Genomic DNA, 23,046 nt, shown 5'->3' on the forward strand with positions numbered 1-23,046 from the left:
GTACTATGGAACATCCATCCCCCAGATGTGAAGGTGGGTTCTGCAAGGTCTTTCTCAGGAGTCCCTGTGTAAAACGTTTCTTGAACCATTCTGAAATATAATCTTACAGAAATACCTCCCGTATAGAAAGAAAGTCATGAACATTTGAAGAATGTAAGACTATTGGGCCCTGGCCCAAGAACAGGATTGAAATTCTATTAACAGAATTTGAAATTCCATTTACAGGCTTATCTCTTTAGTTTAAGACTTTAACCTTCCTTTAAAATGCAAGCAAATCCCAGGAGGGGGTAACAGAGTGACCCTCATGAATCTTCAGCCTTACATTACACCAGACCCTCGGCTTACCTCCTACATATCTTGCTCCCTTAAAACCAGAATTCACTCCTGGAGCCAACCACTAGACTGCATGTCTATAAGCAGGTGAGCCTGCTGTTTGTTTGTTTGTTTTTCTGCCTAGGATACTTTGCCTTCTCTTTTCTTTTCAGCTAATTCCTAGTTCTTAAAACCCAGGCAATGTCACTCACTGCCCCAAGTCTGTTCTCCAAAGCAGGCTTAGTCCAACTGTGGGGTCTCTGACTATTTGGGTCTCTCCTTGCTGATGGTCCTTCTCCCAGTGTCATCATTGGCACATAGGTCTATCTTCCCACCAGGTCACACGTGAGCTGTGTCTTGTTCTTCATTGAATCTCTTATAATATCTGGCCCATAGTAGGTTCTGTTTAGGGGATGGATGAATTCTTTACTGCCAAGGTGTTTTTAATGGCTGGAGTAGAGAAAGTAAAAATGCCAAGTGAAAGAGAAGCGGTGTGTAAGGAGAGGAGGCTGGGGACACCGAAGGCCAACTAACTCCTCTGGGTGACAGTTTTGTGAAGGTCCAGGCAGCTTAATGGCATGCGACATCGTCCTTCACTAACTTTCTTAGAAGGTAACGCTAACTGACTGTTGAACTTTAAAATCTATTGACACATTTGATGCACTTGCCAAAGTGGTGTTCAATGACCCACATTTCACACAATAAAACAGGGCAATGTTGAAAACTCTGGATTGACATCTGCTACCATCTGCTGGTTCCCGGATCCTGGGTTACATCATTCTTATTTTTAGGTTAAACATTACCAGTAATAAAAACAGAAGGAAAAGGAGAAATAAAAGCCTGTATAGGGAAGTTCTGATTACACCCAGACTTGACAGTCCTATTTTCTTCTCAGAAATCCTAAAAAACAGAAAACAAGATGATGTCTTGTTGAGAAAGACCTCCTTCAACTTGACCATGAGTCAAACGAGGAAGAAAAGTTCCTCAGATGGAGAAACCAAACCCCGGACTTCATTTGTCAACAAATTCCTCAGGGGCTCAAAACTCAGGTCCTCCAAAGCAGAAAGCAGAAACGAGAGCAATGACCTTAAAACAGCTGATTCCCAGCCCAGCGATGAGCCAGAGAGGACTGCCACCTTAGACACCGGTAAACTGCTGACTGCTGTCTGTTCTTTGTTTCTTTGAATAATGTCTTCCCCTGGAGATCATTGGGTGAAATTAAACCTAATATGAGTCTCTGTCTAAACATTTATTACGAGAGGCCCAGTGCACAAAATTCATGCATGGGTAGGGTCCCTAGGCCTGGCCGGCGATCAGGGCCATTTAGGGGCCTTCTGGCTGCCAGCCAGGGCCTCCCTTTATTTCTCACCACCCCCTGGTGGTCAGTGCACATCATAGTGAGCGGTCGGTCTTCCAGTTGAACACCCACAGGGACAATTTGCATATTAGGCATATATATATATATATATATATATATATATATATATATATATATATGTTACTTAAATACTTTAAATACTTTGCTAATCTTACTTTTAAATTATCAAAAGTATTATAATGCTACAGAAAGGACCTGATTTCCTTTCATTTTCACACAAATGATCATTTTTTTCAAGATTCTTTTCAGTCTTTTGTTCATGTGCATGCATTTATGGTCAGTCAGAAACCATTCATTGAGTTCCTACTATGTGCCTGCCACTATATTTTGAAAGTGCTCAAAATACAGCCATGAAAAGCAGGACCTTATGTAAACAAGGAACCAAATGCAGATACAATTTCAGTGCTGATAAGTGATATGAAGAAAAGCAAAGCAGGCTAAGTAGAGAATGTTGGAATGGAAGTGCTCTTTTAGACAGGATAGGAGGAAAGGAGTCTCTCACTTGGTGGCACTGTAGCAGAGATCTAAATAAAGTCAGGTGTGTAGAATGAATGAGTAAAACTAGCCACATAGATAAATGTGGGAATAGCTTTCTAGGCAAAGGGAACTGTAAATGCAAAGGCCCAAGGTGGGACTGAGCCCGGAGTGTTTGAGAGAGAGCCAGGAAGTCCGGGATGCTGACACAGGGTGAGAGATGGGGAGAGGGAGAGGAGTAGAGACAAGTCAATGAGGTAGCTGGGGGCTAGAACAGGTATCTCTTGCAGTTATAATAGCCTACAAATTTCTCTTGAGTTGAATGAAGCAGTGATCCTACTTCTGAAACATATTATTATACTGCTCAATTCCTACATTGCTTCATAATGTTCCTATACATAGTTTTAACAGCTGCATAATATTACATTACATTCATATGCTATAATTACTTAATAAATTTTTTTTTACCCTTCAGTGATTATCTTTGGCTTTCCCTCTCCCATATTCCCTGCTTCATGGAATTTCAGCTTTTTTAAAAAGTATAAATTCCAAGAACCAAAATTATATATTCAAGGGTTATGAAAATAAATATTGCCAACCCTCTCTCCAAAGTCAGAATCATAGTATTTATTTGGCAATATGATGGCATATACATGCCACCAATTTATTATCCATTAGGTTAAATGAATTTTAAAAACATTTTAAACTTTTTATGCAAACATATACAAAAGTAGAGAGAACAGTATGAGTCTCCATGATCACCTCTCTAACAATTATCAGCTCATGGCCAATCTTGTTTCATTTATTCCTATCCTCACTTCCAATTATTAATATTAAATACCTAAAATAATATCATCTTATTTATAAGTAGGTTAAATGTATTTTAAATATACTTTGGTAACTAGGAAGTGAAAGTCTACTTCTAAAGGAAGACAACCTCTACCAGAAAATTGTTGGCATTTGTTTTAAAGTATTGTTCGGAGCTCCAGGAACATGGTTAATGAGTATGTGAAACCATGAATAAATCAACAGTGCAAGACCAGGCAGCTGGCAAACACCAGCTGCTCAAGCCATTCATGGCTTCTCTATTTCCATTATCTCAAAATTCAATGGCTCCTGGAGTCACCTTAATTCTGCCTCCCAAATGACTCTTGGGTCTGGATCCTCCTCTCCACTGCTATTCTGGTTCTCATTTCTTGCCCGGACCACTGTGCCAGCTTCATAACTGGTTTCTCTCTCTCTAGTCTTAACTCTCTTGCCAACCTGCCCTCCATACTGCCACAGGATGTCCTCTTAAACCACGGATAATATGGTGTCTCTCAGCTGCTTAAAACCCTTTCCTGATCCCTCACGCTTTGAAGAGAAAATCTGTACTCCCAAGAAAGGTCTTCAAGGTATTGGCCATCAGTTGGCTATCTCTTCATGACCTCTGCCTTCCCCCAGCCTCACATTCATCCTCTACTCCTGACATTCTGATTTACTTGCAGTTTCCTAAACTGGCCATATTCACCCAAGTTGGATGACTAAAAAGACCTTCCCTTGCATCACCATCTTGCCTCTTCACCCCTTTCCTGTTATCTCTTCCTCACTTCCACCCACCTGGATGGCTCACATTGGTCCTTTCAGGTGCAAACCATGCATCACTTTCTCTTGGAAGCTTGCCAAGACCCACCCACCAGACCAGAGGTTCTTGCTGTCACCCTCTGCACGCCTCCACCATTGCACTTCTCTGTGTTGTGATCATGGCTTTCTTGTGTGTCTCCTCCATCAGACAGGTAGCTCTTTGAAAACAGGAATTTGTTTTGTTACAAATGTAATAATGTTTTTATGAAAACATTGGGATTCTTGAACAGAAACCGACCCTCACAGATTTAAGTTGGAAAAGGACTCAATGAGAAGATACTGTTTAGCTCACAGAATCACCTGGATGGAGACGCCAGAGTTCAGGTCAGCGGGAAAGCAGCCGGAAAAGGCCCCAAATCACTCGACAGACTGCTCATGCGTGATCACTTTGTCCCCTCCACAGAGTGCCAGCCCTCCCACCTCAGCCGACCTGCAGCAGCTCTGGCTCATCAGTTTTGTATGTTGAGCTGTGACACCGATAGTCTTCAAAGAAAGGGTTTCATAGTTAAAAAGAAATACACGGTCTGTGACAAGATGTCTAGGGGTGTCATAAGTTGATATTCATATTTATATGTAGGTATTTTGAGAAAGATTTATCATGTTGATTTATTTTGGTAATTAAGAAACTGTAAAGCTAATATTCATTCACTCACTTATTCATTCATTCATTCATTCATCCAATCAATTATTTGTTCGTTCAACAAATATTCACCAAGTATGTCTCACGTAAGACTCTGCAGAGTCCCATCTCCCTGGAAGACGCTCGTAAATTTAAGTCACTATACTCCCGAGAAAGGAACCGGGCAGGACTTATAGTCTTCCTTTTATAGATGCGTAAACCAAGGCTCAGAGAAGTTGTGACTTGTTCACCCATTGGATCCATGATTTCAACAAGATCGTCCAACTGTGCTGTCTTAGACTTGCCAATCATATCAACCATTACAGAGTACCCAGGTTCGATGTGGTCTGAGAAGAGATTTCTGAATCTATCCATTGGTAGGTCATTGCTGGTGACTTTTGAGAAACAATTTATTTGAATAGGTGAGTGTGGCAACCAGATGTAGCAGGTTAATTGGTAAATGTGCTGAAGAAGTGGGGGGAGCAAGTACAAACCACTCTTTCCAAACTTTTGATAGTAAAGGAAATGATTGACATGGCAGTGGCTTGAGGAGAAAACAAAGAAAAAGAATTGGTGGGGCTGGTTGTAGGTTGAGCCTATGAGTTAAAAAAAGCAATAGGATACCATGTGCAGAAATTTTATAAACACAAAAAAATTTTAAACACACAGAATGGGCTTTGGAGCAGACTGTTCTGGGTTCAAATTCTGACTCTGCTACTTAGTAATTAACAGAGTCTCAGTTACCAAATCTATGAAATGGTATAACTGTGACTATTTCTTTTAAGTTTAAACAAAATGTTCTGTGCTCACTGGCATGTAAGAGGCAGTCCCTCCCCATCTTTCATCCACAGCTCTCCTTTCTGCCACCCAAAATTAGGGTTGCCATGTAAAATAAGTGCAATATTTGGGACATCTTTTACTAAATGATCCTGTTTCCTTGAAGTCAAAATTTAATTGGACATGCTGCTTTTGTTTTCCTAAATCTGGCAACCCTACCCAAAATACCTTGTATCCAAGTGCCATGATAAAAATTAAAGGCCTGAGTAAAGAGGTAAAATGGTGGAAGGTGCTGCCCCCTACTGGTGGAATGTGGCAACAGCGACCATGCCAGCAATGCTGTATACCCTACAGGTGGCTTTCTTTAAAATAGCCAAGTCAGTTTATTTTGTTCATTAGATTCCACATATAAGTGAGATCATGTGACACTTGTCTTTCTCTGACTGACTTACTGTGGACACAGACAATAACGTAGTGAAGGCCTGGGGGAGCGGGAGCAGAGTAGAGGGGGTCAATGGGGATATCTGTAATACTTTCAACAATAAAGATACATATTTTAAAAAGCAAAAACAAAACAAACAAAAAAAACACACTGACAACTAGCATTGGACAGGAAAATAGAGCCATAGGAACATAGAAATCTTTTAAATAAAATAAATACATAAAAATAGCAAGTCACAAGACACCATGTGGAAGAGAGATGAAGTTTTCATTATCCTTGCTAACATTTTAGCCTAATTTTATTATTACTGTAATCCTACTATCTTTTAATTTTCACTGGTACCAATATATGTGTATATATAGTATTCAGCTATGTTGTTCTATACTTTTTTTGTCAGGGTTAGTAGAATATTCCTGCACATTCATAACTTATGTCTTCTTATTGGATTCCAGTCTACTTTGTGTGTGTATGTGTGTTTTAAAATCTATTTTTATTGATTTCAGAGAGGAAAGGAAAGGGAGAGATAGAAACCTCAATGATGAGAGAGAATCATTCATCAGCTGCCTCCTGCACACCCCACACTGGGAATCAAGCCACAATCTGGACATGTGCCCTGACCAGATATTGAACTGTGTGACCTCCAGGTTCATAGGTTGATGCTCAACCACTGAGCCACAGTGGCCGGGCTCTTTGTGCATGTTTTAAGTTGTACATTGCCACTGACAAACCTCTTTAAAGTCACTGTCAGTACATGCATATTTATTTTCCCTTACAAAAGTATAATGTGTTTTTACATATATTTTAAATGCTGGCACATGCAATAAGTGAAGCACTGGTACATAATAGGTGCTCAATAAAATTATAGTATTTTTTATTACTTTGGTGAGATCACATTAGCATTCTATATAATAAAAGGCTAATATGCAAATTGACCGAATGGCGGAACGAGTGGTCGCTATGACATGCACTGACCACCAGGGGGAAGACGCTCAATGCAGTAGCTGCCCCCTGGTGGTCAGTGCACTCCCACAGGGGGAGCGCCACTCAGCCAGAAGCCAGGCTCAAGGCTGGCGAGTGCAGCAGTGGTGGCGGGATCCTCTCCCGCCTCTGCAGCAGCACTAAGGATGTCCAACTGCTGGCTTAGGCCTGCTCCCCCTAAGCCAGTGGTCAGCAAACTCATTAGTCAACAGAGCAGCAAACCGCGGCTCGTGAGCTGCATGTGGCTCTCAAGCCACAGTTTGCCGACCACTGCCCTAAGCCATCAATCAGACATCCCCCGAGGGCTCCTGGACTGCGGGAGGGTGCAGGCCAGGCTGAGGGGACCCCCCTCCAGTGCATGAATTTCGTGCACCGGGCCTCTAGTAGTGTTATAACAGAGGAATTTGGTGAGGTGCCTCATAAATAGTTCCTAATAACAAGAAGGACAAATGAGGCTTTCTGAATGTGTTCTCCAGCAGGAGCTCAGAGTATACAAAAGCTTCCCCAGGCACTAGCTCTCAGGCTTCCTCAGTTGAATGGTGGAGGAAATGAGCAGCAGCTGTTTCTTTCACTCCCGCCCTGTAGCCATCTGAAACTCACCAGTGGTGACTGCAAGGCCTCCCCTTCTTCACCTGCTTGGTTAGGAGGCAAACACCTGTGCTTGGCCCAGCAGTTGCATTCGCCAAAGCTATCTGTCATGGTTCCAGCACTGCTCGCTCGCCTACAGATGTGCTAACAAGCTTACCTCGTCTTCAGGAACACAGCTCTGTCTCTACGCTGAGAAGCCCAGGTCAGACCATGAAAGAAAAGCCACCAAGGCAGGAACGGAGAATTTCTTCCTGGTAAATGCTTCAGGTTTCACCAGGGACCAGTTCAGGATTATTGTCCGCCTTTTCACTTGTTTTATCGTGATCATTATGCATCTTTAATACTATCTGTCATTAACAGCAAATTCTTCGTTATTCTTATAATGTAGCCACGCCTCTCACTTCAGAAATGGAAGTGGGATGCAGAGTGGAGCAGTTCCTGCAGAAGCTGGGCAAAAAGGCTGAGGACACGTGTCTAGATCTGAATAACTGCGGGCTAACGACAGCGGACGTGAGGGAGATGGGTCTGTATGCCGTTGACTTTGCACTGCCGGGAACATGGGGCCTGTAGGTTGAAATGAGCAGGCAAGTGCTCGCTTCGGCAGCACACACACTAAAATCGGAACGAAACAGAGAAGATTAGCATGGCCCCTGCACAAGGATGACAGGCAAATTCCTGAAGCGTTCCATATTTTTATAGAATCAGGGGCATAGAAAGGGAGTGGACTGACAATTCTCGGGGGGAAAGGGGTGGGGGGGGGGTGTGGGAAGAGACTGGACAAAAATCATACACCTATGGATGAGGACAGTGGGGGGGGGGGGGGTAAGGGCAGAAGGTGGGGTGGAAACCAGGTGGAGGGGAGCTGTGGGGGGAAAAAAGAGGAACAACTGTAATAATCTGAACAATAAAGATCTATTTAAAAAGAAAAAAAGAAATGAGCAGGCAAAATACACTCATTATTTACTTGGTAACCCAAGGTCTGAGGGTGGCCCCAGACTACTCAGAAACAGCAGCTGCACTGCTAATTTAAAGAAAAAAAAAAGTTAATTTATCCTTTCTCAAGCTTCAAAGATTTGAGTGGAGGAAGTTCATTTGTTTGTTTTTCCTGAGCATTTTTACCTCCCTACTGATTGCCTCTGGCCCCCTGCAAAACATCTGTTCTTATATAAGGATATAAACCCATGAAATTCAGCCTAAAACCGAGCCTTCTTGGGAACTTAAAGGGGTACTGTGCTGTTTGGTTATCTGTGGAATGAAAAGTACAACTGCCAGCAATTATTGTCTAAAGTTTTACATATGTCTCCTTTGCTTATATTTTTTGTACACAAAAGTATCACTACCCTTTGTTATACCTAAGCAGGAGTGTAATTGTGAAGAACCCTGTGCCCACACCACCATCACCACCTTCCCCCCCTCTTTTTCTCAGATACCTTAAATTAAGCCTTTAATCAAATTAGATGTGTCTAACAACAGAGATGCATCAAAAAACTGTTTTGAATGAGGAGTCCTTGACTATTTTAATTAAAATCCATGCCATTATAATTTGGACAGTACTCTGAAAGGGAACTCTAACCATGCCCATGGGTGTCATACGCCCGCGTGTCAAGATCACTTGTGGAGCCTGTAGAAATGCAGGCATTTGAATTCAACCCCAACCCACTGAATGGCAATCTCTGGTTTTATTTTTTTTTTCCATCCTAATATGTTCAATAGACTTATGCTTTATAAATTTAGGATCATCGTGAACATGCTTTTTGAAAAAAATATTTTTTTATTGATTTCAGAGAGAAGAGAGAGGAAGAAAGAGATAGAAACATCAATGGTGATAGTAAATCATTGATTGGCTGCCTCCTGCATGCCCCACACCAGGGATTGAATCCACTACCCGGGCATGTGCCCTGACCTGGAATCAAACCGTGACCTCCTGGTTCATAGGTCAATGCTCAACCACTGAACCATGCCAGCCATGCTTTCAATGTTGGTGAAAGGAAAACAATTTTCTGCTCGAAGCGTGGCCTCAGCATTTCAGAAGGCTGGGGTTGCTGTGCCTGTAACACAGAAGCTCAGCCTGCTGTTTCCGACTGCTGCCACCACTTTAACATTCAAGACAGACGTTTAAAAGCAAAGATGCTTTACCGCCTCTGTGTTGGCATTTCCCCTCAAAAGTCTTGTTGTTGCTTCAGGAGATACAATGGCCTTGGAGGGTCCTTTTCCCAGAGAGCAACTTCACTTTTAATGAGCAGTATCAGAAACCCAGAGAACATTCCCATCAGGCTGTGTGCTAGTCTAAGTCTCCATACGTTAGTCCGTTTTTAAGTATTACTGCAGCTTTTTAAGGTGGTGATGCCCAGGTAATCAAGATAAAAAAGAAAAGGTAAGAGGCACCTGCAACCTCAGCAATCCTACCCCAGAGAGCAGGCCCTAGGCCACCAGCCTGAGGAACCAATAGGATGACTGGCTGATGGATGTCAGAGAGTTTTGCAAAATACAAGGACCAGTGCACACTTCACAGTGGTGGCAACAGTAGAATTACCTTTTCCTCCGCAGTAAAGAAGATCCTATGAAATCTTATAGAGACACCACTGTACTTTCTTTTTAAAAAATATTTTTATTGATTTCAGAGAGGAAGGAAGAGGGGAGAGGGGAGAGGGAGAGATAGAAACATCGAAGATGAGTGAGAATCATTGATCGGCTGCCTCATGCATGGCCCCTACTGGGGATCCAGCCCACAAGCCGGGCACGTGCCCTGATCGGGAATCGAACTATGATCTCCTGGTTCATAGATGGATGCTCAACCACTGAGCCACGCTGGCTGGGCACCACTGCATTTTCAGAGTGAAATTATTTGGCGAAAATAGAAAACATCCCAAGAAATAGAAAATGTAAACGTCATAATCTCTCTAATGGCACAGCTGAGAGACCTCTGAGAGAGCCACATGCCCTCGTCCCCTTATTCTCTTACAGTACCAAACTATGTTCTGTGCGTACAGGCAATGGATCCTACTTACTGCACATCACAACTTACTTATGCAAATCTGTATGTTCTTTTGTTCACGTCTAGTTGCTTTGCTGCCTTTTCTCCCGGACCTAGAAACACTGGACATTTCCTGGAATGATTTTGTGGGTGGAACCCTCCATTCAATCTCTGAGCAAATGCATCTTGTCAGCAAGTTAAAAAGCCTGAGGCTGGGGAGTTGCAGACTTACCACAGATGATGTTCGAGCACTGGGTATGATGAATGCTTCTCGTAGAAGACTTCACTTACACACCTTGGTAGCCCGGCCCTCAAGGGCGAATTATCTGGGTGCTCATGGAAAGTGTACTGCGCCTGAGGCGATGTACATGATGCATGTGGTGTTGAGCACGAGCATAACTTCTAAAGAGCCATGTAACCTTACCTAGCATTGTGCTAATTTCCGGGATAGAGAAGGAAACAAGGCTGAGCGAGTACCCATTCTCATGGAGTTAAATGCAGATCATTGTAAAACCGGCTCACTCTGGGTCTTTTACCTCATCTGTAAAATAGAGTTGAGTAGATAATGATTAGATTCTTCTCCAACTCCAAAATAATCTCTTCTATTTTTCCACCTCCATTTTTTAAAAATTGATCAAAACAAGGTATTTCAACTAAAAGAAATGCTTTAAATCAGCCGTCACCAACGGGTGATCCGTGGACCACTGGTGGTACGTGAGGTCCGAAGGGTTGGCGACCGCTGGTTTAAACAGCAGGAGAACCTCCATTAAGCTAGTTCATATGCTGAACAGAGAACAAAGAACACAGGATAACATTTGTCATGCTACTAAGCCAACTGCCTTACGAAAATGCTTGCTGGTTTTAGATGACATTAATATTTTTAAATTTTCTTTTGGTCTGAAGTTTCTTATTTCAGTTATGTATTTTGATCATTTACATCGCTGCAAAGATTTCTGTAAAAATAATACAGTTCATGCCAAGGTATTCTCTCCAATCTCTCCCAAGAAAATGGGGGCCAGCTGATGACTCCTGGCCCCACTCCTGCCTATAGCTGAGGAAAAATGTCACACATCTCAGAACTGGCCAGATCCCAGTTCAAATCCTAGTCCCACTTCTGCCTAGCTTGTGATCATGGACAAACTAACCTTTCTGAGCCTCGGTTTCTCATCTCTGAAAAGGGGGTGATATCCACCTCAAAAAATGACTGTGAGGATTAGGTAAGTAAATTTCTGTGAAGTGCCTACTACATACTGGGCACATAACAGATGTTCAGTGATCGGTAGTTCCTCTTTTCCCTATTCCCTCATCCAAATGTCCCTTCTATGGTTTTACATGAGGAATTTAGCCCCACCGTTTAGCAGCTGGTTATCGTGTAGAAGGATCACAAATTTAACACACTGTTACTCAGACATGAAAAGGAAATGGAGTTTCTGTCTTTTCTTTGATTAACCTAATCTTTTTCAAGATCCTCCATTTCCTTAAGAGACCAGAACATGGAATTTTGGCCCTGGGGCCCACTCCAAACTTACTGGGTGCAGGAGGGAGTGCATCTTTGTCTCTCTGATATCTTGTCCCTCTCCCGGAGTCTCTCTCCTCTCTAGAAGGACTTCTGCATCCTCTCCCAGCAGATAGGCCTTCTGCAGTCTTAATGCAGATAGGGAGAATAAATGGTGGGCTGGTAAGCTAACATAAGTCAGGAGCCATTCCCACATCGTTACACCTGTTACAACTGCGTAGTGCAAGATGGCCAGTGCTGGCCATCCAGTCCTGTGAGCACAGCAGATAGCTAATCAATCTTATACGCTTTCTCCCTGATCCCGAGCTTCAGGGCTATAGAAAGCCACCCCCAATTGACTGGCAATGACATACAAGGTGACACTTGTGCAGGAAGAATATGCCTGTTAACACGGGGCTCCAGACTCCTGAATCTTTAATCCAGCACAGTGACTAACCAATGCGAGGTCCACGCCCAGCAGGGGAGGTGGAAGAGGCTCCGGACATGGGGCTTTCCAGCTCTTGATTGTTTAGGATTGAGACCAAGGCTGCATGCTGAGAAGTGCATTTTCCCTGTGTGGCTCCCACCCTTCTCCCCAGGTCAGTGAAAAGCATCCTAAGGATCCCTCCGGTCACTTTCCCTGATCTCTCCCAGCCTCCACGCTGTAGCCCGAGGGAGCTTCCGTGTGTGAAGTGGTTTCAGAAATGTCATTGCACCCCTTTCTCAAGCACCCTCCTCTGCCCCAAACGCGGAGTAATCTTGTGAGCTGTTAGTGCGTGATGCTTTATTATTGATTCTTCTCTGCCGTGGTCAGTTCAGTTGTATGTGACTCTGCTGATGTCAATGTGAGCTTTACCCTGTGGGGGCCAGAGCCTGGCTTTGTCTCCCTTCTACCTCCGGCCAAGCGTCTCAGCATTGCTGCTCCCAGAGAGAGTGGGTGAGAGAAAGTAATGGACTAGTACAAATGTTTACTACCACAAAAAATCTCAGTAAGAAATACCTTATGAATAGGTGGATTTTAAAAAAGCAATCTGTGCTCATAAGCAGGGCTTCAGAACTTTGGAGGGAGTGGTAGACTGTGCCTGCATATATAGAAGCTCCCCCTGCTGGGAGTGGGCAGGAACTGCGTCCTCTTCTCTGTTACCGGGCACCTAACCAGTCAGACCTGGCTTGGCTTCCATAACCATAAATAATGGTTGGGCCGATTTTGAAGTGCATTCTCTGCTTTGCAGACTAGTGATCAATCTTCGGGCCCCTCTGTGACAGGAGCAGCACTTAAAGCGATACCTGACCTTGAGGAGCTGACTTTGTCCTGGAACAGTAAAGTAGGAGGAAACTTGCCTCTGATCCTCCAGAAGTTCCAAGCCGGGAGCAAGATCCGAACGTTGGAGCTGGTGGATTGCGCCCTCACATCAGAAGACGGGGCATTTGTGGGTAAGTGGAGTTTGGAAGAGTTCTTTCCAAAAATTAAAATTAAAATGTGAAGACACCCATGATTGGATAGCTTGGGAGTCAAAGTTGGCTGTTTTCTCTTTACCCTGAATTGCAAGAGTGCTCACTCCATCCCTGGGTCCCATGAGGCTGCATTCCACGCCTGCCCACCCCAACTCCCACACCTGCATGTTCACTGAGTTGCCCTTTTTGTTCGGATTTCCTTCCTTCCAGGTCAGTTGCTACCTATGCTGCCAAGTCTTGAACTACTTGATCTTTCCATTAACAGAAACATCGGCGGCAGTCTAAACAGTATCGCTCAGGGGTTAAAAAGTGCTTCAAATCTGAAAGTACTGAAGTTACATTCATGTGGGTTATCACAAAAGAGTGTCAAACTATTGGGTAAGTAAGCAGTGGCTGAAGTTCACATACATAATTTTATGTTTTTATGTGTGTATATCATTTTATTTTGTATTTAATTTTTTAAACTATTAGGAAAAATAAAATGTAAACAGTGGCTATGTTGAGGAATATGGTTATGTGTAATTTAAATCTTAATGTTTTATGTACTTTCTTTTACAGCAAGAATATACTTTCATGATTACAAAAATAACCTTTTAAAATGGCTGAATCTGAAAAAGCCAGTCTATTTTAGGTTTGAGATAGATACAGGGCAAAATAAAAGTTTCTGTGCTATTAAAGCACTTCATTTTCTCTTACTTTTGAAACTGCCAGCATTATTTTATGCTCAGTAGTAAGAAGGAATTGGTACTGATAAAAAGAACGGCTTCAGTGGTATCCATAGTTAAAAGTCATTTCCCTGTTTAGAGCATCCACAATAAAGGAGAATGTGAAATGAAATTGTGTTTCCCCTTCAACTTAAAATGCTTATAATATCCTTCTCACTGGCAGTTTGAGTAAATCTAGAACTCTCTGAAAACACCAAAGCTCAATTGTAGTAGGAAAACCATTAATGGCAGAACCATTGTGTTTGAGGTTGTTGTCAAATCTGAAGAGGGCTAGATGGTAGGGAGTCTACAGTCTGCAGTTATTCCCCTGTTTTGGCATTTTTCTGGGTGTATTTTCTCAGTCTCCTGTGCCTTCCCCTGCTCCATGCCTGCCTACCAACTTGTAATATGTCAGATCGAGATTTTGACTTTCTCTGTAGATGCTGCTTTTAGATACTTGAGTGAGCTGAGGAAACTCGACCTTTCCTGCAACAAGGAGCTGGGTGGAGGTTTTGAAGACTCGCCAGCTCAGATGGCCACGCTGGAGCATCTGGAAGTCCTGGACCTGCACCAGTGCTCACTGACAGCAGGCGACGTGGTGTCGCTGAGTAAGTGTGTGGGATAGAGCCACGGACATTGGAGCCTTGGCATATGTTTAGAAATGTGACAAAGTTGAGATATACCCTTAAACTTTTACTACTGATGAAGCTCCTGGGAGGCTCAAATCATAAAAGTTCTGTGACTTCCCCAATATAGTATTTATTAAGTGCCCAGTAAGTGTTAGTGAGTCTAAAGTCCTCCTATACACGTCAGTAAATGATAGCGATGGCACTTGAAGGAGAACACTTCGGGTTTATGTTGCTGTTTAGAAATAAACCTGTTCATTAGATTCTGCATATGAGTGAGATCATGTGATACTTATCTTTCTCTGACGGGCTTATCACATGATCTCACTCATATGCGGAATCTAATGAACAAAATAAACAGATGAACAAAATAGATCCAGAGACATAGAAGCATGGAACAGATTGTTCAATCTTAGGGAGAGGGCAAGAAGGTAGGTAGGAAGAGATCAACCAAAGAGCGTAACCCATGGACACAGACAATAGGGTGGTGAAGGCCTGGGGCAGGAGACGGGGGCGGGGGAGGCAGGGCTGGGCCAGAAGGGGTCAATGGGGAATAAAAGGGGACATCTGTAATACTTTCAACAATAAAGATTTTTCAAAAATAAAATAAGTAAGTGGAACAACAAAAAGAAACAAATATGTTGGTGTCACCTAGCTTATTACAGAGAGGGCTGTAGAGAGAAAGCCAAAATGAAGGGTGTTGAGGCTTTCAGACTAACAAGTAAGTTAAGTCACTTAGATACAAACGAAGGTAGAGAAAATGTCAGGGGGTGGTGCATAACAGGTGTACATTACACATAGGTACTACACTTACTGTCTACCCCAGACATAGTCCTATTATTACTACAACTTGTAATGTATGTATGCAGTTTCCCATAACAAACAGCAAGCACAGCCTTGAGAGTACATGTTCTATTCCATCTGTAACCACAATAAACCTTCAAAATACATCCAGAATCTGATCATGGTTCACCATCTAGACCTCTACCACCTTGCTTTAGCTCATCTCACGAATCCAAATGGTCACCCTCTTCCTCTGTCACTGCCTTCTTTCTCTCCCCCTCCCCCTCACTGACCCTATTCCAGCCACACCTTCATGCTGCTCCTCACGCCCACCAGCCATGCTCCATCCCGGGCCTTTGCCCTTGAGCTCTCCTCAGGTCATGGGCTCCTCCGGGGTAGGGGTGCATCTCCTTCAGCATCTCTCCTTTGCTCACACCCAGGGGCTGGCACATAGTTGGCACCAGTAAATGTTTGTTGAATATGTGATTGAATAAATGAACGACTCAATGAACAGGAATAAAAAGAACTTTGTAATTGTTTTTTTAGTACCATTTGGAGAGGAAAACAGTAAAATAGGTTTTGAGGTCTAACATCTACCTTTTAGAACTGCTTGGTTATTTCTTAGGCTCTTATCCCTCAATTTTGGAAAATGAGAAGAGGTCAAGGCTTGGAGATTTTAAAGTAACAAAACAACCCCTTTTTGGGCTGCAGGTAGAGCTTTATGAGGTATAACCATCCCTCTGTTGATGAGTGTCATACCTGAGAGAGATACTCCCAGTTAGCAGTCCATCAGATTCTAAATAATACATTTCCCTTAGTATACTGAATAACACAAATATCACATCTCAGCTTGTTGCCCCGAGGAAGATTAAACTGCTAGACAACCTGAATTGTTACCACTAACGTAACAGAGAGACAAGCCTGTCTTATCTAGATTTACAGCCACCAACAGGCCTTGGAAAGCTAATGATTATTGAAAAGCTGTAGCGAATTGCACTGTTCTCCTTCTGCTTAATTTTGAAAAGAGGGAAATGAAAATACATCCTGTTGATGTATTATGTACTAAAAACATAATACCTTATGATGTTAAATAATTATTTTTTTAATATTAAGCATTCTTTTATCTGCTCATTCTAGACAGCTCCAAAGAAATGGAATTATAGATCATTTAGCCAACAACTATTGGTTAACCATCTAATTGTATCTGGCACTGTGTTGTGGGCTTAGGACAATTTACAGTCCGGGAGCTTCAGTCTGGAAGGGCAGTAGCAAACCAGTAAATATCTAAATTGCACAGTGAACTACGAAGTGCTGTGGGGATTCAACGAGGGAGTGATTGTTACATCTGTTGGGATCACAAGTGCTTGCCTTCCCTTCACCTTTCCTTCTCTTATTCTCCTCCCCTCCTTACACAGTTTAGAATTCTGTACTTATTTGTAGGTTCGTGCCTCCATGTTCCAGATTCGGATACTGTTCCTACACACAGAACTCACCTTCAGTGAGGGAGGACAGAAGGCAAACACACACACAAATGAAAAATGACATAATGGGGGTGCTGTGAGGAAAATGAAACGGGGCGATGTGATACTGACCAAGGGGTTACTGTGACCAGGCTCCAGTGGCTGGGAGCCTGGGGTGAGCCAGCCCACAGAGACCCCATGCATCTCAGGGGCCCTCAGGACCCAATCCAGTGCTGTCACCAACAGATGTCTGTCCTGTTTGCTTGATCTCACTGCCTTCCTAGCACTTATATTCTGAGAAAAGAATGATAATATCAAACATTAATGGAGCAGTTGATGTGTGCTGAGCACTTTACATACACCAAGTCGTTTTATCTCCTCACTGGCCCTGTGAAGTAGAATTGCTACGACTGTTATTGGGAAAACTGAAGTTCAGAGATGTTAAGCAACGTGTCCAAAATCACACAGTTCTTTAGTAGCAGAGCTGGGATTAGAGCCCAGTTCTCTGTCTCCAAAATCTTTGGAAAGAGGCTTGGAAGTGGCAGAGCCCAGGCTGCACACTGGGAAGAGTGGCTGGTTCCTGTGGTGTGTAAGTGTGTAAGTGTGTAAGTGTGTAAGGGAAGGCAGGGCTTGCCAATCAAGAAGACTGTGGGAACCAAACACCCAGAAGACTCTTTGTGGGACGGTGCCTAAATCGTGTCACTGTTGCTATTTGAACAGCCCAGGTTATCCCTTTGCTCTCGAGTCTTCATGCGTTGGATTTATCTGCCAACAAAGAGATGGGCAGCTCTTCTGAAAACCTACTCAGCAGGCTCCGATTTTTACCAGCACTGAAGTCACTGCTCATCAATAGCTGTGCTTTGCAAAGGGAGACTTTTACTGCCCTTGGTAAGAAAATTCCCCAGGAAGCACGGTATTAATAACACTTGTGTGTTGGGGGGAGGGGTGGGGTGGGCTCCCTTTCCCTACGCATGAATTTCATTATTCCAAGACTCAGCCATAAGCAAAAGTGTGACATTGTCTTCTTTTCAGGAACTATGCTTTCTTAAAAGTGACCTTCTGAAGGGCACATGAATGACTCTGGCATTTGCACATTTAACCTTTAAAATTTAAAGTCTGTATAACCAACTCTGGAGGTCCATGTCCACAGTAACTTGTCATTTCAATGAGGTGCCAATATAAACTGGGAGTGCTGTCTGATAGGGAAAGGAAAGCAATTACTAGCCTCTCAGCCTAGCTGACTGTCTGGCCTCCCTGTTCCCTGGAATTGCCTTACCCCCCCCCCCATTCTTTTCTGGGGAGCTCTGACTTCAGGTCTCAGTGGAAACATCCCCTTCTAAGACAGCCCCACTCAATCTACATTAGAAGCCCCTGAATCTTCTTTGTGGACTTTATCAGAATTAATCATTATATATTTAGTTGTTTGGTTTTTTAATGTCCACATTTCTCTCAGATTTTAAAATTGAGGGCAAGATTTGTGTTTATTCTTTGCTGCATACCAAAAGCACATTTTAGACATTTCTACATATTAAGTAAGTAGATAGACAGACAGATCAATTTAAGGGCTCCATAATCCCCCCAATGGTTAGGTAAGACCGAGTGTGCATACACACACACCACATTTCACTGTTCAGACCAATGTTCACGTAGAAAAGTTCCACAAAAAATAAATTTCGGTACAACATGATGTTTCAAAAATATACTTCCTAAATATACTTCAGATTCAAAATTTGTTGAAATTTTTTATATTTTGTTTTTAATTATGTGTCTTCTGTAGAAGACACAGCTCTTTCCAATTATAGCTACAAAATCAATGGATCATAATCAAGTAGATACCTCAATAAACTATCTCATCTAACATAAATCTATCATTCAATCTTAAATTCGATCTGAATTAAGAAGTACATCAAGTAGTATATATTTCTCTGCATCACATTTAGAAGAAAAAAGTTCCATTTCTTATTGAGAGGTCTCTGTACCATATGACTGGGAGGGGTTTTCTTATTTGATATTATAAAAGAATGTATATTTTCCCCTTGAATATATTTTATTTTTTAGAAAGAAGGCAGAAGGAAAGAAGTTCAAAGTATAATTAACAACTTACCTTAAAAATTAGTTGTTCTGGTTGATTTTAATGTTAGGGAAAATTGAGAATTAAACAGAAAGTTCTTTTAATTTCCTTTAAAAATCTTTCCTAATACATCACTTTCCTTCGTTGTCTCTGTAACTACAGTTAAGCAAGCACAAATACATTTTGGAGTTGCAGAGTCCTAGGGAGGTTTGGCCCTGTCTCAGGATTTCAGCAGTGACTGCACGGTTGGTGGGATATGTAAGCCCAGCACACACTTTGGAAATCTTGACCAGCCTGTGAGCCTACCTCTCTGCCTCTTTCTTCATCTCTCTTGATGTTGTTAATCCTCACACAAGGATATTTTTTCCATTAATTTTTAGAGAGAGTGGAAGGGAGAGAGGAGGAGAGAGTGAGAAACACCAATGTGAGAGAGACACATCGATTGGTTGCCTCCCACACTCAGTCATCTGGGGCCTGTGAACAAACCTGCAACCCTGGCATGCCCTTGACTGGGAATGGGTGCGTGGGCCAATGCTCTACCAGTGAGCCACACCAGCCAGGGCTATTTCTTCTTCTTAAATGTGAAGGAAATTCCAGGTAATAGTGAATTCCATTTAATTAAGTTTTACTTTTTTACAGTTTCCAACATTTCTCCCCAATAAAAATAGACAACATAAATTGAGGCCATGAATTTCAGGCAGGAGTGAGCAATCTCTACAACTTTTTGAACCTTGGTTATGTTCATACTAGAGGCCCGTTGCACAAAGAGATTCATGCAATAGGCCTTCCTTCCCCTGGCTGCCAGCACCGGTTTTCCTCTGGCACCCGGGACCCAGGCCTTTGCTCTGGCCACCGCCTTCAGTCTTCGCTCCGGGTGGAGCACTGCTCCTGTAGCTCCCTCCACCCCCCCTGCCCTCCCCCTCATAGCAGGTGTCCCGCCCCGCCCAGCCACTCCAGGCCTGCAAGCATGCTGCCCAGAGGCCCGGAGTGGTTGGGGGGGTGGGGCCACTTCCATCTTTGTTGGGTTAATTTGCATACTCACTCCTGATTGGCTGGTGGGCCTGGCGAAGTGATGGTCAATTTGCATGTTTCTCTTTCATTAGTGTAGATGTTGCCCTAGCCTCGGTTCCTCAAAGTGAAGACTTATGACCCCTAAAGAAGCCTAAATTATTGCTCTTCTTATTGCTCTCGTTTAGCTGAAGCCTCCATTCACCTCCCTGCCCTGGAAGTACTCAGCCTTTCTTGGAATAAGTGTGTCGGTGGCAACCTGAAGCTGCTTCTGGAAACACTAAAGCTTTCCACATCCCTTCAAGTGCTGAGGCTGAGCAGCTGTTCCCTGGTGACAGAGGATGTGGCTCTCCTGGGTTTGTATCTCTGGGTTCCGAAGCAGTCCTGGCAGGCAGAGCCCAACGTGCCCGCCCAGCAAGGGCAGGGGGAGGGAGGCGCAGAAGGCAGCGAGGCCTGGGGCCCCCTTTGCAACTTCCCTTCTCCTGACACCTGCTCAGGAGGGAACTGTTTAAAACAAATAAGAGAGATTCAAAAACCAAAAGAAACAGTGGAGGGAAATTTAATATTTGGGATCTGATGAGCTGGTAACTCAGGAGGGTGTTTCCTAAAAGAAGATAGACATAGAAGTGGTGGTGGGAGGTTCCTGCCAGGTGACGAGCTCCACATCTCGCCACACATGAGCACCTTGGTGTTCTTAACCAGTTCCATGTTAACTGAACTTGAGTCATCTACATTCTACCTTTACAGATTTAGCCCTAGCCACATGGTACCTGCGCTATGACTTAATTTTTTCTTTATGTTGACTCTTTAACTTAAAAGCTTTTATTTAAACAGGAAACTGATCATCATAACTGAAATACAGGTATCATTTCTCATTGATAGACATCACTAGACTGTTGCCAGCTGAAGTAGGAGACTAGATGAGATAAGTTAGGTGTAATGAACATAACTGTTCAGGCTAAATGATGGGGGCATGGGTTCACTCTCCTGTCAACTTTTTGTATGTTTTAAAAAAATTTCCATAATAGGAAATATTCTGAAGAGAAAAAGCATGCACATTGTGTCTTACTTAGGCCTTGAGAATATGCTGAGTAATAGGCTGAAAGACTGAAAAAAAGAACACACATGGACATCTAGGGACTGAGTGCAGCTGTTTAGTGTATGGAATGCTAAATTCTTAAGGCCACTCTGGAATCAAACTTGTCGCAAATGAAAGTAATGGGAATGGAGCATCCGGCTGGGTCTGGAAGCCATAACGTATAAGAAATGATTGAAAAAAACCAAGGCACGTTTAGTCCTAAAGGAGGAAAATTTGAGGGGACCTGACTGTTGTCCAACGTGGCAGGGCTAACACAAGGAAGGAGCTGGGGTTTCAGGCAGGCTAAGGCGGGCAATGGAGGAATCACCAGGAGGTAGATCAGGGTCCCAAAGGAAGGGCATCCTCCTGCTGACAGCTGCGTCACCCTCTTGGGGCGACCTGTAAGGGTGCTGCAGGCAGACTCGGGCTGGTCACCAGAGAAGCTGGGAAAGGGGTCCTTCGCCGATCATTGATCTGGAGGTTGAATCCTTGAGGAGACCTCCAAGGTCCCTGTAACTCCGAGATTTTACACCACTCATCTCATCTCTATAATCCATTTTGACTTTTGACTAAAAAGGAAAGCATGTACTATTAGCCTTGGGTGTCTCCCCTACCTTTTCTTACAGAAGTTGTTATCTTCTCTTAGCTTCATCATTATTATTTATTAAGTGCCCTTGTAGGTAGTACTGTGATATGTGCTACTCAAAGACAAAATTGTTCTGTGATTAGACATCTCTCAGTTGGATTAGAAATTATCCAGGTATATGTTGCACATGGAAAGTGCTCAGTTAAATAATTGTTGACTGAAGAATGAATGAGAAATGAACAACTAAATAGTATTAAACAGCAAGAAGATTATTTACTAATAGTCCTCAGTTCAAGCCAATGATCCATTGTTCCTCACATTTAATTAGAGAAAGTCTGCAGGAAGAGCTGGGACCCCAGTGAAGTAAAGAGCAGGAATTTGACAAATATATATATTCTTTGGGTAGGGATGTGAAAAGAGAAAAAAAAATCCATTTTCAAGTTGTACTTGGGATTCACAGAGAGGAAATTCATTACTAAAGTAATTTCAGATGCCCTAAATAAAATGCTAAAGTAATTTCAGATGCCCTAAATAAAATGCTAATAACAAAGCATTACTAATGATCAATCTTGTCATTACCAGTCTGGAGCTATCGCATTGTGTTATTGGAAGTGGGAAACAGCCATGACAGAAAGTATTCTTGTAATTTGGCAATTAAAGTGATTTTGTTTTTCAGCATCGGTAATACACACAGGTCATCTGACCAGGCTGCGGAAGCTCGACCTGAGCTATAATGACAGCATCTGTGATGCAGGATGGGCCATCTTCTGCCAAAACCTGTGGCTCCTCAAAGAGTTAACGGAGCTGGATATTAGCCTTCGGCCATCAACTTTTCGGGATTGTGGACAATGGTTTAGACACTTGTTATGTGCTGTGACCAGACTTCCGGAGATCACTGAAATAGGAATGAAAAGATGGATCCTCCCACCTTCACTGGAGGAAGAACTAAAATGTTTGGACCAAGACCGCAGCAGCAGCATTCACTTTGACCATGGCGAGTGTCAGTAAACTGGTTTCCCAAGGTCACATATATGATTCCATGTATATAACATTCTTGAAATAACAAAATTATACAGAGAACAGCTCAGAGATTGAGAGAAGGTAGGTGGTAGATGTGACTAAAAGGAATAATACAGTAAAGACCTGTGGTGATGGAACAATTTTGTATCTTGATTGTGGTGGTGGCTACATGAAGCTACATGAGACAAAACTGCATTGACCCCTCCCCCCCCCCCCCCACACACACAAATGAGTGTATGTGTAACTGATGGAATCTGAATAAGTTCTCTTGATGGTACCAATGTAGATTTTCTGGTTTTATTATTGTATTCTAGTTATGCAAGATGTCAACAGTAAGGGAGGGTAAAGGGTACATGGGCCTCTCTGTACATTTCTTTGGAACTTCCTATACTATATAATAAAAGCCTAATATGCTAAATGTCCGTTCTTCCGTTCAACCAATCAAAGCACAATATGCTAATGATATGCTAAGGCCGCTCAACTACTTGCTATGATGTGCACTGACCACCAGGGGGCAGATGTTCCAACTGATAGGTTAGCTTGCTGCTGGGGTCTGGCTGATCGGGACTGAGCAAGACAGGCCAGACACGCCCTG

At 42.9% G+C, this 23,046-nt stretch overlaps 1 protein-coding gene across 2 annotated transcripts; it reads left to right on the forward strand.

The window, feature by feature from the left end:
- Positions 1 to 1,269: 1,269 nt before the first annotated feature.
- On the forward strand, positions 1,270 to 22,439 carry LRRC31 (leucine rich repeat containing 31; the record flags this gene model as incomplete). Of its 2 annotated transcripts, XM_080655519.1 has the most annotated exons (9): positions 1,270 to 1,459; positions 7,580 to 7,714; positions 10,253 to 10,420; positions 12,927 to 13,094; positions 13,326 to 13,493; positions 14,260 to 14,427; positions 17,409 to 17,576; positions 19,956 to 20,123; positions 22,108 to 22,439. In XM_080655519.1, the coding sequence occupies 9 exons, from the start codon at positions 1,270 to 1,272 to the stop codon at positions 22,437 to 22,439; spliced, it is 1,665 nt and encodes a 554-aa protein (XP_080511645.1). The 2 variants fall into 2 exon arrangements, with proteins under 2 accessions (XP_080511645.1, XP_080511646.1); XM_080655520.1 differs by lacking the exon at positions 10,253 to 10,420.
- Positions 22,440 to 23,046: the final 607 nt, after the last annotated feature.

This window comes from Plecotus auritus (genome assembly GCF_963455305.1).
Source record: "Plecotus auritus genome assembly, chromosome: 2".
Lineage (NCBI taxonomy): Eukaryota > Metazoa > Chordata > Mammalia > Chiroptera > Vespertilionidae > Plecotus > Plecotus auritus.